This window comes from Canis lupus, chromosome X (genome assembly GCF_003254725.2).
Source record: "Canis lupus dingo isolate Sandy chromosome X, ASM325472v2, whole genome shotgun sequence".
Lineage (NCBI taxonomy): Eukaryota > Metazoa > Chordata > Mammalia > Carnivora > Canidae > Canis > Canis lupus.
The window spans coordinates 58,655,921-58,667,963 of NC_064281.1; the positions used below are offsets into that span (position 1 = coordinate 58,655,921).

Consider the following 12,043-nt stretch of genomic DNA (forward strand, 5'->3'; position numbering starts at 1 on the left):
AGTCTTTTCTCTCTTCTTTTTAATAAGGCTGGCTAATGGTTTATCTATCTTATTAATTCTTTCAAAGAACCAACTCCTGGTTTTGTTGATCTGTTCCACAGTTCTTCTGGTCTCGATTTCGTTGAGTTCTGCTCAAATCTTTATTAACTCTCTTCTGCTGGGTGTAGGATCTATTTGCTCTTTTTTCTCTAGGTCCTTTAGGTGCAAGGTTAACTTTTGTATTTGAGTTCTTTCCTGTTTTTGGATGGATGCTTGTATTGTGATGCATTTCCCCCTCAGGACTGCTTTTGCTGCATCCCTAAGATTTTGAATGGTTGTATCTTCATTCTCATTAGTTTCCATGAATTTTTAAAAATTATTATCTATTTTCCTGGTTGACCCTTTCATCTTTTAGTGTTATGGTCCTTAACCTCCACGTGTTTGAAATCTTTCCAAACTTCTTCTTGTGATTTAGTTCTAATTTCAAAGCATTATGGTCTGAAAATACACAGGGAATGATCCCAATCTTTCGGTATTGGTTAGGACCTGATTTGTGACCCAGTGTGTGGTCTATTCTGGAGAAAGTTCCATGTGCACTTGATAAGAATGTATATTCAGTTGTGTTTGGATGTAAAGTTCTGTGTATGTCTCTGAAATCCATCTGGTCCACTGTATCATTTAAAGCTCTTGCTTCTTTGGAGATATTGTGCTTAGAAAACCTATCAATTGTAGAAAGCGCTACATTGAAGTCACCAAGTATAAGTGTATTATTATCTAAGTATGTCTTAACTTTGGTTATTATTTGATTGATATACGTGGCAGCTCCCACATTCAAGGCATATATATTGATCATTGTTAAGTCCTCATGTTCCATAGATCCTTTAAGTATGGTATAGTTTCCCTCTTTATCTCTCATTACAGTCTTCGGGATACACCTTAGTTTATCTGATATAAGGATGGGTACCCCTGCTTTCTTTTGAGGACCATTTGAATGGTACATGGTTCTACTATCTTTTATTTTCAGGCTGTAGGTGTCCTTATGTCTAAAATGAGTCTCTTGTAGACAGTAGATAGATGGGACTTGCTTTTTTATCCAGTCGGAAACCCTGTGCCTCTTGATGCGGTCATTAAGCCCATTCACGTTCAGAGTTACTATTAAAAGATATGAGTTTAGTGTAATCATGATACCTATTCAGTCCCTGTTTTTGTGGATTGTTTCCTTGGAGTTCCTCTTTCTTTTGCAGAGTCCCCCTTAATATTTCTTGGAGAGCCCGTTTGGTGGTCACATATTCTTTCAGTTTCTGCCTATCTTGGAAGCTCTTCATCTCTCCTTCTATTCTGAATGAGAGCCTTGCTGGATAAAGTATTCTTGGCTGAAGGTTCTTCTCATTTAGGACCCTGAATATATCCTGCCAGTCCGTCTGGCCTGCCAGGTCTGTGGAGAGGTTTGCTGTTTTCCTAATGCTTCTCCCCATAAAAGTTAGAGATTTCTTGTCTCTTGCTGCTTTAAGGACCTTCTGTTTATCTTTGGAATTTGCAAGTTTTACTATTAAATATCGAGGTGTTGAGCAGTTTTTATTGATTTTACGGGGTGAAATCTCTCTATCTCCTGGTTCTGAATGCCTGTTTCCCTTCCCAAGTTAGGGAAGTTCTCAGCTATGTTTTGTTCAAATACATATTCTGGACCTCTGTCCCTTTCGGCACCCTCGGGAACCCCTATTAAACGTAGATTTTTCCTTTTGAGGCTGTCATTTATTTCCCTCAACCTATTCTCATGATCTTTTAATTGTTTGTCTCTTTTTCCTCAGTTTCCCTCCTGGCCATCCACTTGTCTTCTACGTCACTCGTTCTACCTCATTAAACCTCGTCGTTAGGACCTCCAGTTTGGATTGCATCTCATTTAATTGATTTTTACTTTCCGCCCGATTAGATGTAAATTCTGCAGTCATGAAGTCTCTTGAATCCTTTGTGCTTTTTTCTAGAGCCACCAGTAACTTTATAATAGTGCTTCTGAATTGGCTTTCTGACTTTGAGTTGTAATCCAAATTTTGTAACTGTGGGAGAGAGGACTCTTTCTTTCTTTTGTGGTGAGTTCCTTCTAGTCATTTTGCTCAGTGCAGAGTGGCCAAAAACAAATTGTACTGGAAAAAGCAGAAAAAAGAGAGAGAAAAGAAAGAAGAATAAAAAGGGGGGGGGGGAACAAACAGAAAAAAAAAACCAAGGGGGAGTATCCTCTGATTCTATATAGTGTAAATCCCTCGACTTCCCCTGGAACTTTGCAGCGCTTTGTCAAGAACTTGCTTTTCCCCTGTCGTCCTAGCTGGTCTTCTGGGGGAGGGACCTGCTGTGCTGTTTCTCAGGTGTGTGCACGTGGGGGAGCTGCCCAGCCCACTGCTAGTTGCAGGGCTCAGTGGGAGCTCAGTGACTCCCCTGCTCAGTCCCAGGTACTAGGTGATACCAGGAGGAACAACAGTGACGTTGGACAGCTGTCCAGCTCTAGAGTCAGCTTCTGCAGTAACTACCGCATCTCTCAGTCCGCAGGGGCCTGGATGCTCCAGGGGTAGGGGGTGCTTATCTGCACAGCTTGGGCCGCCTGGGGGCAGGAGCGTCCTTGCTGTCCTGGGCTCTCTCGGTCTCTGCCTGTCCCAGGGGGAGCGGCGATCTTGGGCTGTGTCCCCTAGGGCCGTGTGCTCCGGAGCCTGCGCCACTGGAGTGATGCTCCCAGTGCCGCGCAACCTCGTCTGCGCGGAAGCACCCCTGGAGCCCTGCCGGAGCTGCTCCCAGGGCCTCGCCGGGCGTGCTCTCCCCCGGGGTGCAGTTCCTGTTAGTGCCCCTGGGAGCCTGAGGGCATCCCTGCCCCTCCTGGGATCCTGCTGGAATTCCCTGGGAATGCCTTTCTGCCCGGGAAGATTGGTAAAGCTCCTGCTTCACCAGGTCGGGGCTTTCCTGTCCTGGGGGCACTCGCCACGGGGCCTTAGCCGGGCTCCTCGTGGGGCCCCTCCCCCTTGGATGCTTTTTTATTTCTGTATTATTTTTTTTCCCCATCTTCCTACCTTGATAGAAGCGCAAACTCTTCTTACTGTAGCATTCCAGCTGTTCTGTCTTTAAATCTCAGACCGAATTCGTAGGTTTTTCAGGATGATTTGAAAGTTATCTAGGTAAGTTGGTGGGGACAGGTGACTTGGGGACCCTACTCTTCTGCCATCTTGCCCCGCCCTCCCACCCTATTTTTTAACGTTCCTGCATAGTGAGAAAATTTGAAGTTTGTTTATAACATTAAAATGCATGTTATTATGTTTACACATTCCTGTATAAATCATTATTGTAGATCTTTATATCAATAAAATTTCCTTTTGGTCATCTCTGCCTTTAATTTTCTTAGTAACCTCTTCAAATAAGATTCTTGTATAAAAGTCTCCTCCTTTATGCCTTTTTTAAAATCTAGAAATAAATTAGTTGTCTTTTGTTTATAGTATTTGAATTTTTTTCACTCTAATGCAAATTCAAGTTGTTCATAGCTGATGCCTTAGAATAAATGAAATGGGATTTTCAGTTGAGATGTTTCAGGTCTTTACCTAAGCTAAGTAAGTACTATTTTATAATTATATTGATAACTTATTTTATATTTTATTTGGAATAAAATACTTTTTTTTCTGGTTTTATGTTAGGTCTGACCTCTATCGGCTGGGCTTCTCCCACATAATTCATGTTCTACACTATTATTTCATTGAGGTCAGCAATGACTGTTTCAAACTTCAACTTTCAATGCTTTGAATTTTTAATGACATGCCTTCTTTTTGGCTTATTGGGAGGCTTTTCTTCATTCTGTCTGAAAAGGTCTTTTTGTGCAGATGGTGCATCTATTGAGGGAAACTTCACTTGGAACTAATGAGGGTCTCTTCAAATATTTCTCTGAGGGTAATGTATAATTTAGAAGCAAGTGCACCATTGTGTTCTTTTCTCAGGATGATTGTATTCTTTTTTTCAGGTGACATGCCTCTGGAGATAATAAACTTAGTGTTCAGTGTAAGAAAAAATAAACCAGAGTTCATACCACCGTTAGTCACATACGATAAGCTCTTTCTTTTTCTTTTTACTTACTGCATCAACAGAGGGAAAGGCAAAAGACACAAGGCTGAGCAGAGACCAAACATGATCATGTGCCATTAGACTAGTCAGCTTTCTATCTAGAAGCCATTACTGCTAATTTCCCAACTCATATCCATGTAGGAACATAAGAAAGACTGAGCACAGGGAAGGGGTCTGTTCAGTAGGTATGTTACATAAGAGTCTACATACTTACACTGTATGTATGTTACAGAAAAGTCCCAGTCACCCTGGCAGTGAATAAACTGTACTGTAACCCTGTGAAATCAAGTGTATGGAAACTTACATCAAAATGGTCTAAAATTTTAAGCTTTGCCAACATTGTTTAACAAAACTATAATATACAAAAGAAACAATTTTATGCATATAGTTTTAATAAAGGACATAGTAAGATAAAGCTTGTTAGTATTTGTGGGTGTTTCTGTAAAGACACAGGATTTTAAGAATACCATATACAATAATTTTGAGCAGATTGGTGGAAAAAAAGATTTATAGCAAATTGACAAGTTCAGCTCACCTGCTGGAGGCCACAGTGCCTTTCTTTTTCTGGATCTCCAATACATTTCATATATTATCAAGGCTAAGTACCAGCTTTCCTCCTGTGTTTGCTGATTTAACCAGCAGGGTGACAGCAATTATTCATTGAATGCATCTTACCATATTCCTTTTTTTTCCATGCCATTCCCTACTAAAATTGTTTCCTAGTATATTTCATTCATTGTCCATTTTAACTCATTCTGCTGATGGCCACATACCAGCCTACTACAAAGAACAAATTTAGTAGTTTTAAACACTGTGCAGGACACAACCCTAGCCCTTCTGGGGAAACAAACAGCTGTTGGTTGCATGCTATTAGGAGCCACCTATTCATTATTATATTACATTGCATTCAAAAGACTACAACTTAATATGGTACATTATAGCTAAAGTTAAAGAAATGCAGATGTACCATACCCCATAAACCATTTTCTACTAATTAGATGGAAATCATAAATTTTATAAGAACATAGGTCTTGTGAAAGGGTTTAACAATTTTTTTTGCACCAAATGAGTGCCATAGCTACTCTGGGATTAGAGGTTTTAGAATGAATAAATGGAGTGTTCTTCACTTGCAATGAGTGTTGGACATTTTTCTAAAAGGAGAGGACAAAAAATCATTATTTAAAGTATTTGCTCCTGGTGACTAAGCAGCCTGCTTTGGGGGCAGTGTGTAGTGTACATATGTGTAGGCACACATGTATGTAGTATATGTGTGATGAGGGGTAAAAGGGATAGGCTTTGCATAACTGTTAAATTTCTATGAATTTCGGCCATGTTAAATTTCAGGTGAATGTCACAATAATGTACATTCAGTATTCTTAAAACACACCTGCTTGGGATTGTGCTTAATCTCCATTAACCTCAATGACTACACTTTGTGCAATTTGGCATAAATATGGGGAAGCACATTCTTTTCCCTGGCAAAGACAGCCTGAGATTGGGCTCTATGAGTACCAGAGGAGATACTGGCACTGGCTGATGTCATGTAGTGTGAAATATATGTGTTACATGGGACCAGTGTGGGAAAGAGACACATATTACATTTATATCACATAGAAAATAACAGTTGTTTAATTGCATACTTTTAGATTTTGGATGAAGTGGAGCTTTTCTAAAATGTGATCCTGCCCAAACTGCTCTCAATGTTCTAAGCTGTTCCCTGATAATTCCAGTACTGGGAAGCCAAGTCAGTCTAACAGTGCACTGGACATGATAACTGAGGTGTATTCTGGACAGCTATGTGCTTTTGGAGGCTACTTCTTTTTTTTTTTTTGCTCTTAATTTTTTCCAGATGTGCCATGGGGAAAATGATTTCTATGCAAGGACATTGTTGTAATGAATTGAGGAACTTAAATAATATAAACTCCGAAATAACAAGTCAGCAATGAGAGCATGAAAGAAAGAATGGAGCACACTGGTTTGCCTAGAAACACTGTTATGGTTCAAGTTTTCATTCCAGTCCTTCAATGAAAGACTTTTAAAAGCACTAGAGAGTTACATAGCACCTTTCAGTTGTAGGATCCCAACAATAAGTGTCTACACTTTGCAAATGGGGAATATGGGTACCCAAAATTGGAGAATGAGATCCCACAGAGGTAATTTGATAGGGCCTCAAGGAAAACAGGCAATAGAGCCAGATCAGGATACACTAATTATTAAATGACACTGTCAAATAATAGTCAATCAATTGGGGGGGTGTCTATGTACAGTAGTGAATACTGAATGATCTATGGATAGGGGTATTATCAGAATTTATAAATTAGCGGAATAAAGGTGCTGAGATAGGAATAGGGTTTATTTCTTCAAGCCCCCACTTAAAACTCATTTATTTGGCCCTTGAAGATGGTGTTAAGTCTGTAAGACATTAAACAATCAGCTTTGCATTATAGCTCTCCTGAGCTTTACCCTTTCAGTGCTTCCCTGTAGTTTCTTGACACTGTCTCTAATGACGTGATTTATATCATTGCTCAATGCTGATACGCTCTATGCATTCAAGGTAGTTATTGATTCCTTCCTGACTTTGAATCATAGTTAGAAACTACCATTGGCAGAAAATGATAGATGGGAAAGGAAAATATTTCTCTGAGGCCCACTGGCTGTGGAATTAAGTAATGGCCATATCTTTGGAGAAAGGTGCATTACTATATGAGTAAAAGGCAAGGTTTGTCCATTTTAAGACCATGTGAATGGCTAAATTAGCTTTCAAGAAAAACCTAAACAAGAGAGTGTTTTGGAGACAGAGAGAGGAAGAGGGAAAATCTTCCCACCTGAACATACACTATTTCACTTGTGAAACCTATTGTGTATAGTCTTCTAGGTTGCTTCTTAGCATCTGAGTTTGAGAAACAGTCCCTGGCCCTAATAGATTTTGTCATGTCTAGTATTCTCTCAAATGAAACACCGACACAATCCATTTAATTTATGCTAAAAGTCTTACCTGGCCCCAAATCACCTAGGAGATACAAATGGACAGGTTTTTTATTTCTTTAAGTAGCTGAATTTTTCACTTTCTCAGCTCTGCTGAAGCCTGAACACCAAATAGTTTGTGGTAGGTAAATTTTCTTTTACTCAAAAAGGTTTTAGTGGGGGATTACTTAGTAAACCTAATATCCTTCTAGAGCTCAACTCCTTAATATCTGTAAGATGCCTCTAACTCTCACTAATCTCTGTAAGAGTTGGGACTTCTACTGCTGGCAGCTGGGCACTAGAACACTGACTGAGAAATGAAAAACATCAATGCTCTTAGGTATTGTTATTATAAAGATTCAGCATTAGTGTTCATACTCATTAATTCAGGCACTAGGACTAAAAGAAAGGCTGATTATAAATAAATGCAGAAATGAATGTAAACTACCTTAATGGCTAAACTACCACTGAATCTAGAAAAAAAGAAAAAGAAAGTATTGGCATATTACTATTAGGTTATCATTATCTGTACATTAACCCCCTGTTGTGAAACCACAGATCTTGAGTGCTAATCATTAGGCTAATTTCAACTTTGAAACTTTACCCAATGAACAGTATTGTAATTAAACTTGAAAACTACCCTTAAGCCCCTTAACAAAATCTATGGTGCATGACTTCGGAGTATAGTTTTTCTTTTATCATAAGAACAATTCATATAGACAAAAATAAATCTAGGTAGCAGAGAAAATAATAAAAGTAACTGGAGAATTTTACTATAGCCTACATTAAAAGTCTTTAAAACACCAATACTTATGTTTAATAAAGTGGAAATCTGATCTGATCTTCTCAGTTAGTTGTGGTGCTTTCAGGAGCATCATACATTTATGACAAAGAATAGGCTTTGCATTGTTGTTCAATTCCCAATTTGAGGACCTTGATTATGGTATGTTGATTCTGCCTTTTAAATTTTAGATATCTGATATAGGGATGGTATTCACAGCCCAGCAAATATTTATATTGCTATTTAGGGAAGACAGTAGGATTGAATAAAAACCTTGTTTTTTTTTTAACCTTGATTTTCACAACACCACTGCAGAATTTTGTGTAAATATGCTGCACATATGCATGCTTATAAATGTACAGGCACACAAGTAGCAAACACAGTCATTTCCCCCTCAATACCACAAAGATCTTATAAATATAATTAATAGTCTTTCCAGGGGAGTTAGAGACTCCATGGAAGTCTTTTTGAATTCCTCTTTACCTGAGAAGAGGAATAAAAAGAGCCTCTGGAAAGGTATATATGTTACATTTAGGTTTTTACAGATTGGAGAGGTAAAATGAAGAAAGAGAGGAAGACTGGTTTGAATTAATTGCTACTAGATTGATGACTTCAGTTAGTAAACAAATAACTTGTAAAGTCCTGAAACATCTATCTGCGCAGCATGTTTGATGGAAGCTTTCAATCCACCATGGTGACTTATTTTGAAGATTAAAATGGTTCCCAACATTGAACTCTGTAAGCCTCATGGGAGATGGAAGGCCCTGGGAATGGAAAAAAAGAAATTCACAGGTGAGCTGAACAACTGTAAATATCCACACATTAACAACCATTGACAATAATATGCAACCATTAAAATTATATTTATGAATAGTATGAGTCAGCACTGGAAAATGTTAAGTGAAAAGAGTAAGATAAAAAATTATACATACACTGTTATCATTATTTTTAACCCAGAAATTGTATCTGAAACAAAAAACAGGGAATATACTAAATTGTTCAAAGTGGTGGGTTCATGGGTAATTTATTTTTATCTTCTTTACATTCTACTTATGCTTTCCATATTTTCTCAAGTAAATAAATAATCACTTGATAGCACAAAATAGTTATTTTTGAAATTCACACGAAAATAACATGAGCTTTGAAAGTGGGCAATTCTGAATTTGAATTCTAGCTTTGCTATACTTGTTTATCTCTGTGACTCTGGATAAATAACATCAATGGATCTTAGTTTCTTCATCTGTAACATAAGCACAATAAAATCTACCTGAAACAACATCTGCCATATAGTAGGCACTGAAGTAGCTATTATTAATATAAACTTTCTGGAAAACAATTCAGCCATATATTTTAAGAGTCTTTAAGTTCATACCAGTAATTTTGCTTCTAGGATTCTATCCTAAAAAATAATTATAAATGAGAAAAAAGATTAATATTCAATGATATTATTGATAGCCTTATTCATAATAGTGAAAAATTGGATAAAATCTTAAGGTTGGAAAGTTAAAAAATTGATTAAATAAACAACAGTACCTTGATATAATGTGAAATTACTATTGGTGTTAATGAGAAATGCAGAATTCAAAGCAATGCAATATGAGCTCAATGATTAAAAATATATTCATAGAAAATATTGGAATATTCATAGAAAAGATTTAACATCAGTTATCTTTAGGTGGTGGAATAGGTGATTTTAATTTTCTTCATAGTTTTTTCTTTTTGTTATGCTTGATATACCTTTAAAATTAAGTCTAATGTGTTTATTATAAAAGCAATTCATATTCATCACAGAATAACTGAAAAATATAGAAAGGAATAAAGAAAAATAATGACCTATAACCTCATAGACTGTTTTTCATTCTCTCTCCTCATCATTCATTCAACAAATATTTATTGCATACTTAACACATGCCAGGCACTGTTTAGGGACTGGCACTAAAATGTGAACAAGACATAGTCCCTGCTCTCAGGGAGCTTACAATCTAGTGAGGGAGGCAGAGAAATAAATAATTATAACACAGAATAAAAGTGTTCTCATAATGTTATTATGGTAGCATCCAAAAGGGATATAGACCTCAGCTATGTAGACCTCAGCCAGTGATGTACCTGAGTAAATGATATGGAAGCTGAAAACTGGAAAATAAATATTATATAGCTAGATGAAGGAGACTGGTATGGAGGAGGTAGGACAGTGCTGAGAAAGCATGCCAATCATGGAAAACAGCAGGGTTTATGTTTGAGGGACTGAAAGCAGTAGAGTGTGGCTCAAGCATAGGGTGTGGAAATAAAACTAGTGGAGAGGAAGCTTCAAAGTTCAGAATTCTGGGAGATGAACCTGGAGAGATGAGCAGGAGCCAGATCATGAAAGGACTTGTAAACCATGTTAATGTGTTCAGACTATGTTGAGGCCAATGAAAGTCATTACACAGATTTGAGTTTTTAACATCATTCTAGTTGCAATATGGTGAATGGATTGGATGAGGGGCAAGATTGAGGCAGGGAAGCCAGCTAAGAGGCTACTGCAGCAATAGAGGGGACACATGATCTGGGGTCATGGTAATTAGTATAGAGAAAAGTGCACAGCTTCCAGAGATATTTAGGAAACACAGTCAACACACCTTGGTGATTAACTGGATATGGGTGGGAGATGAAGGAGTGGGAACAAAACAGGAAAAAGGTTTTGGATGAGTGAAGTTGAAAGGCATTTGGTTATTCAGGTCTAGAGTTCAGGAAAGAGTCCTGGGTTGGAGAAACATATTCAGTAGTTGTTAGTGTGTGTGTGTGTGCACAGTGTGTATATATAGCATATATATTATATACATTAATTATATATTACATACATATACACACACTCTTTAGCCAAGGAATGGATAGATTTCCTAAGGACTAAGTAGATTAATGTGATGATCAGGAAAAAAACTTGGTAAAGTTTGGGAAGATATTATTTTAAGGAGGAGATCTCTGATGGTGGGGGGGAGGGAAAGAAATTGTAGAAAGTTTCAGAGAAACATGACAGAACTTAAATTTTTTTGCTTTATTGTTTAGTTTTTAAATTTAAATAAAGTAAAATTAACTTTTGTTTGGTATTATGAGGTTTTAGACATGCGTAGAATCTCATAACCACCATCTCAGCATACAGCTGTTATTTTCATATACGATTCTTTTTATTTTAAAGATTTTATTTATTTTTTCATGAGAGAAACACACACACAGAGAGAGAGAGAGAGAGAGAGAGAGAGAGAGGCAGAGACACAGGCAGAGGGAGAACCAGGCTCCACATAGGAAGCCCGATGCGGAACTCAATCCGGGGACTCCGGAATCACGTCCTGAGCCAAAGGCACACGCTCAACCGCTGAGCCACCCAGGCATCCCTCATATACAAATTTTGTATAAACATATAGGTTTTCATTCTAGGGAAAATATACAAGAGTGGAATTACTGGGTCATATGGTTTAACTTTACAAGAAACTTTTAAACAAAACTATCAAACTGTTTCCCAGAGTATCTGTGCTATTGTGCATTCCCACCAAAAATGTAGGAGAATTCAAATTATTCTGTCAAGACTTGGAATTATCACTATCTTTTTAAAATTTATCCATTTCAGTATGAGTGTAAAGGATTCTCCTTGAAGTTTTAATTTGTATTTTCCTAATGGCTAGTGATGTTGAGCATTTTTTCTTGTGCTTTTTTGGGGAAAGTGTCCATTCAAACCTTTTGCCCATTTTTTATCATGATGTTTGTTTTCTTATTTTTCAGCTTTTAGAACACTTGCATATTCTGAATACAAGTCCTTTATCAGATACGAGTTTTGCAAATATTTCCTCTCAGTCAGTGGCTCGTCTTTTTATTTTCTTAACAGTGTTCTTTTGAGAAAACATTTTAAATTTTCTTCAAGTCTAATTTGTAAATTTTTCCTTTTATGTATTTTACTTTTGATGTCATATCTAAGAACTTTGCCTAAGTCAAAGTGACATAGGTTTTCTCCTACATTTTAAGAGTTTTATAGTCTTGAATTTTACATTTACATATATGATCCATTTTGAATTTTTTATGTTGTGAAGTGTACATGTTGCAGTGATGTCTAGTTGTTCTAGCACCATTTGTTGAAGAGATTGTAATTTTTACCAGTGAATTACCATTATATCTTTGTGTAAAAACCCATACATCATCTTTATGTGGGTCTATTTTTTAAAAATTTTTATTTATTTATGATAGTCACAGAGAGAGAGA

General features: G+C 37.1%; 1 protein-coding gene across 2 annotated transcripts in view; it reads right to left on the reverse strand.

Annotated features, from left to right (window-relative positions):
* Nucleotides 1–4,442: 4,442 nt before the first annotated feature.
* Nucleotides 4,443–12,043, reverse strand: part of ZDHHC15 (zinc finger DHHC-type palmitoyltransferase 15) — a 171,197-nt gene continuing 163,596 nt past the window's right edge. For both annotated transcript variants that reach the window (XM_025466228.3, XM_025466229.2), the window contains one exon: nucleotides 4,443–8,577. In XM_025466228.3, the coding sequence (XP_025322013.1) occupies nucleotides 8,525–8,577 (53 nt within the window). In that variant the 3' untranslated portion in view covers nucleotides 4,443–8,524. The remainder of the gene's footprint in view (nucleotides 8,578–12,043) is intronic.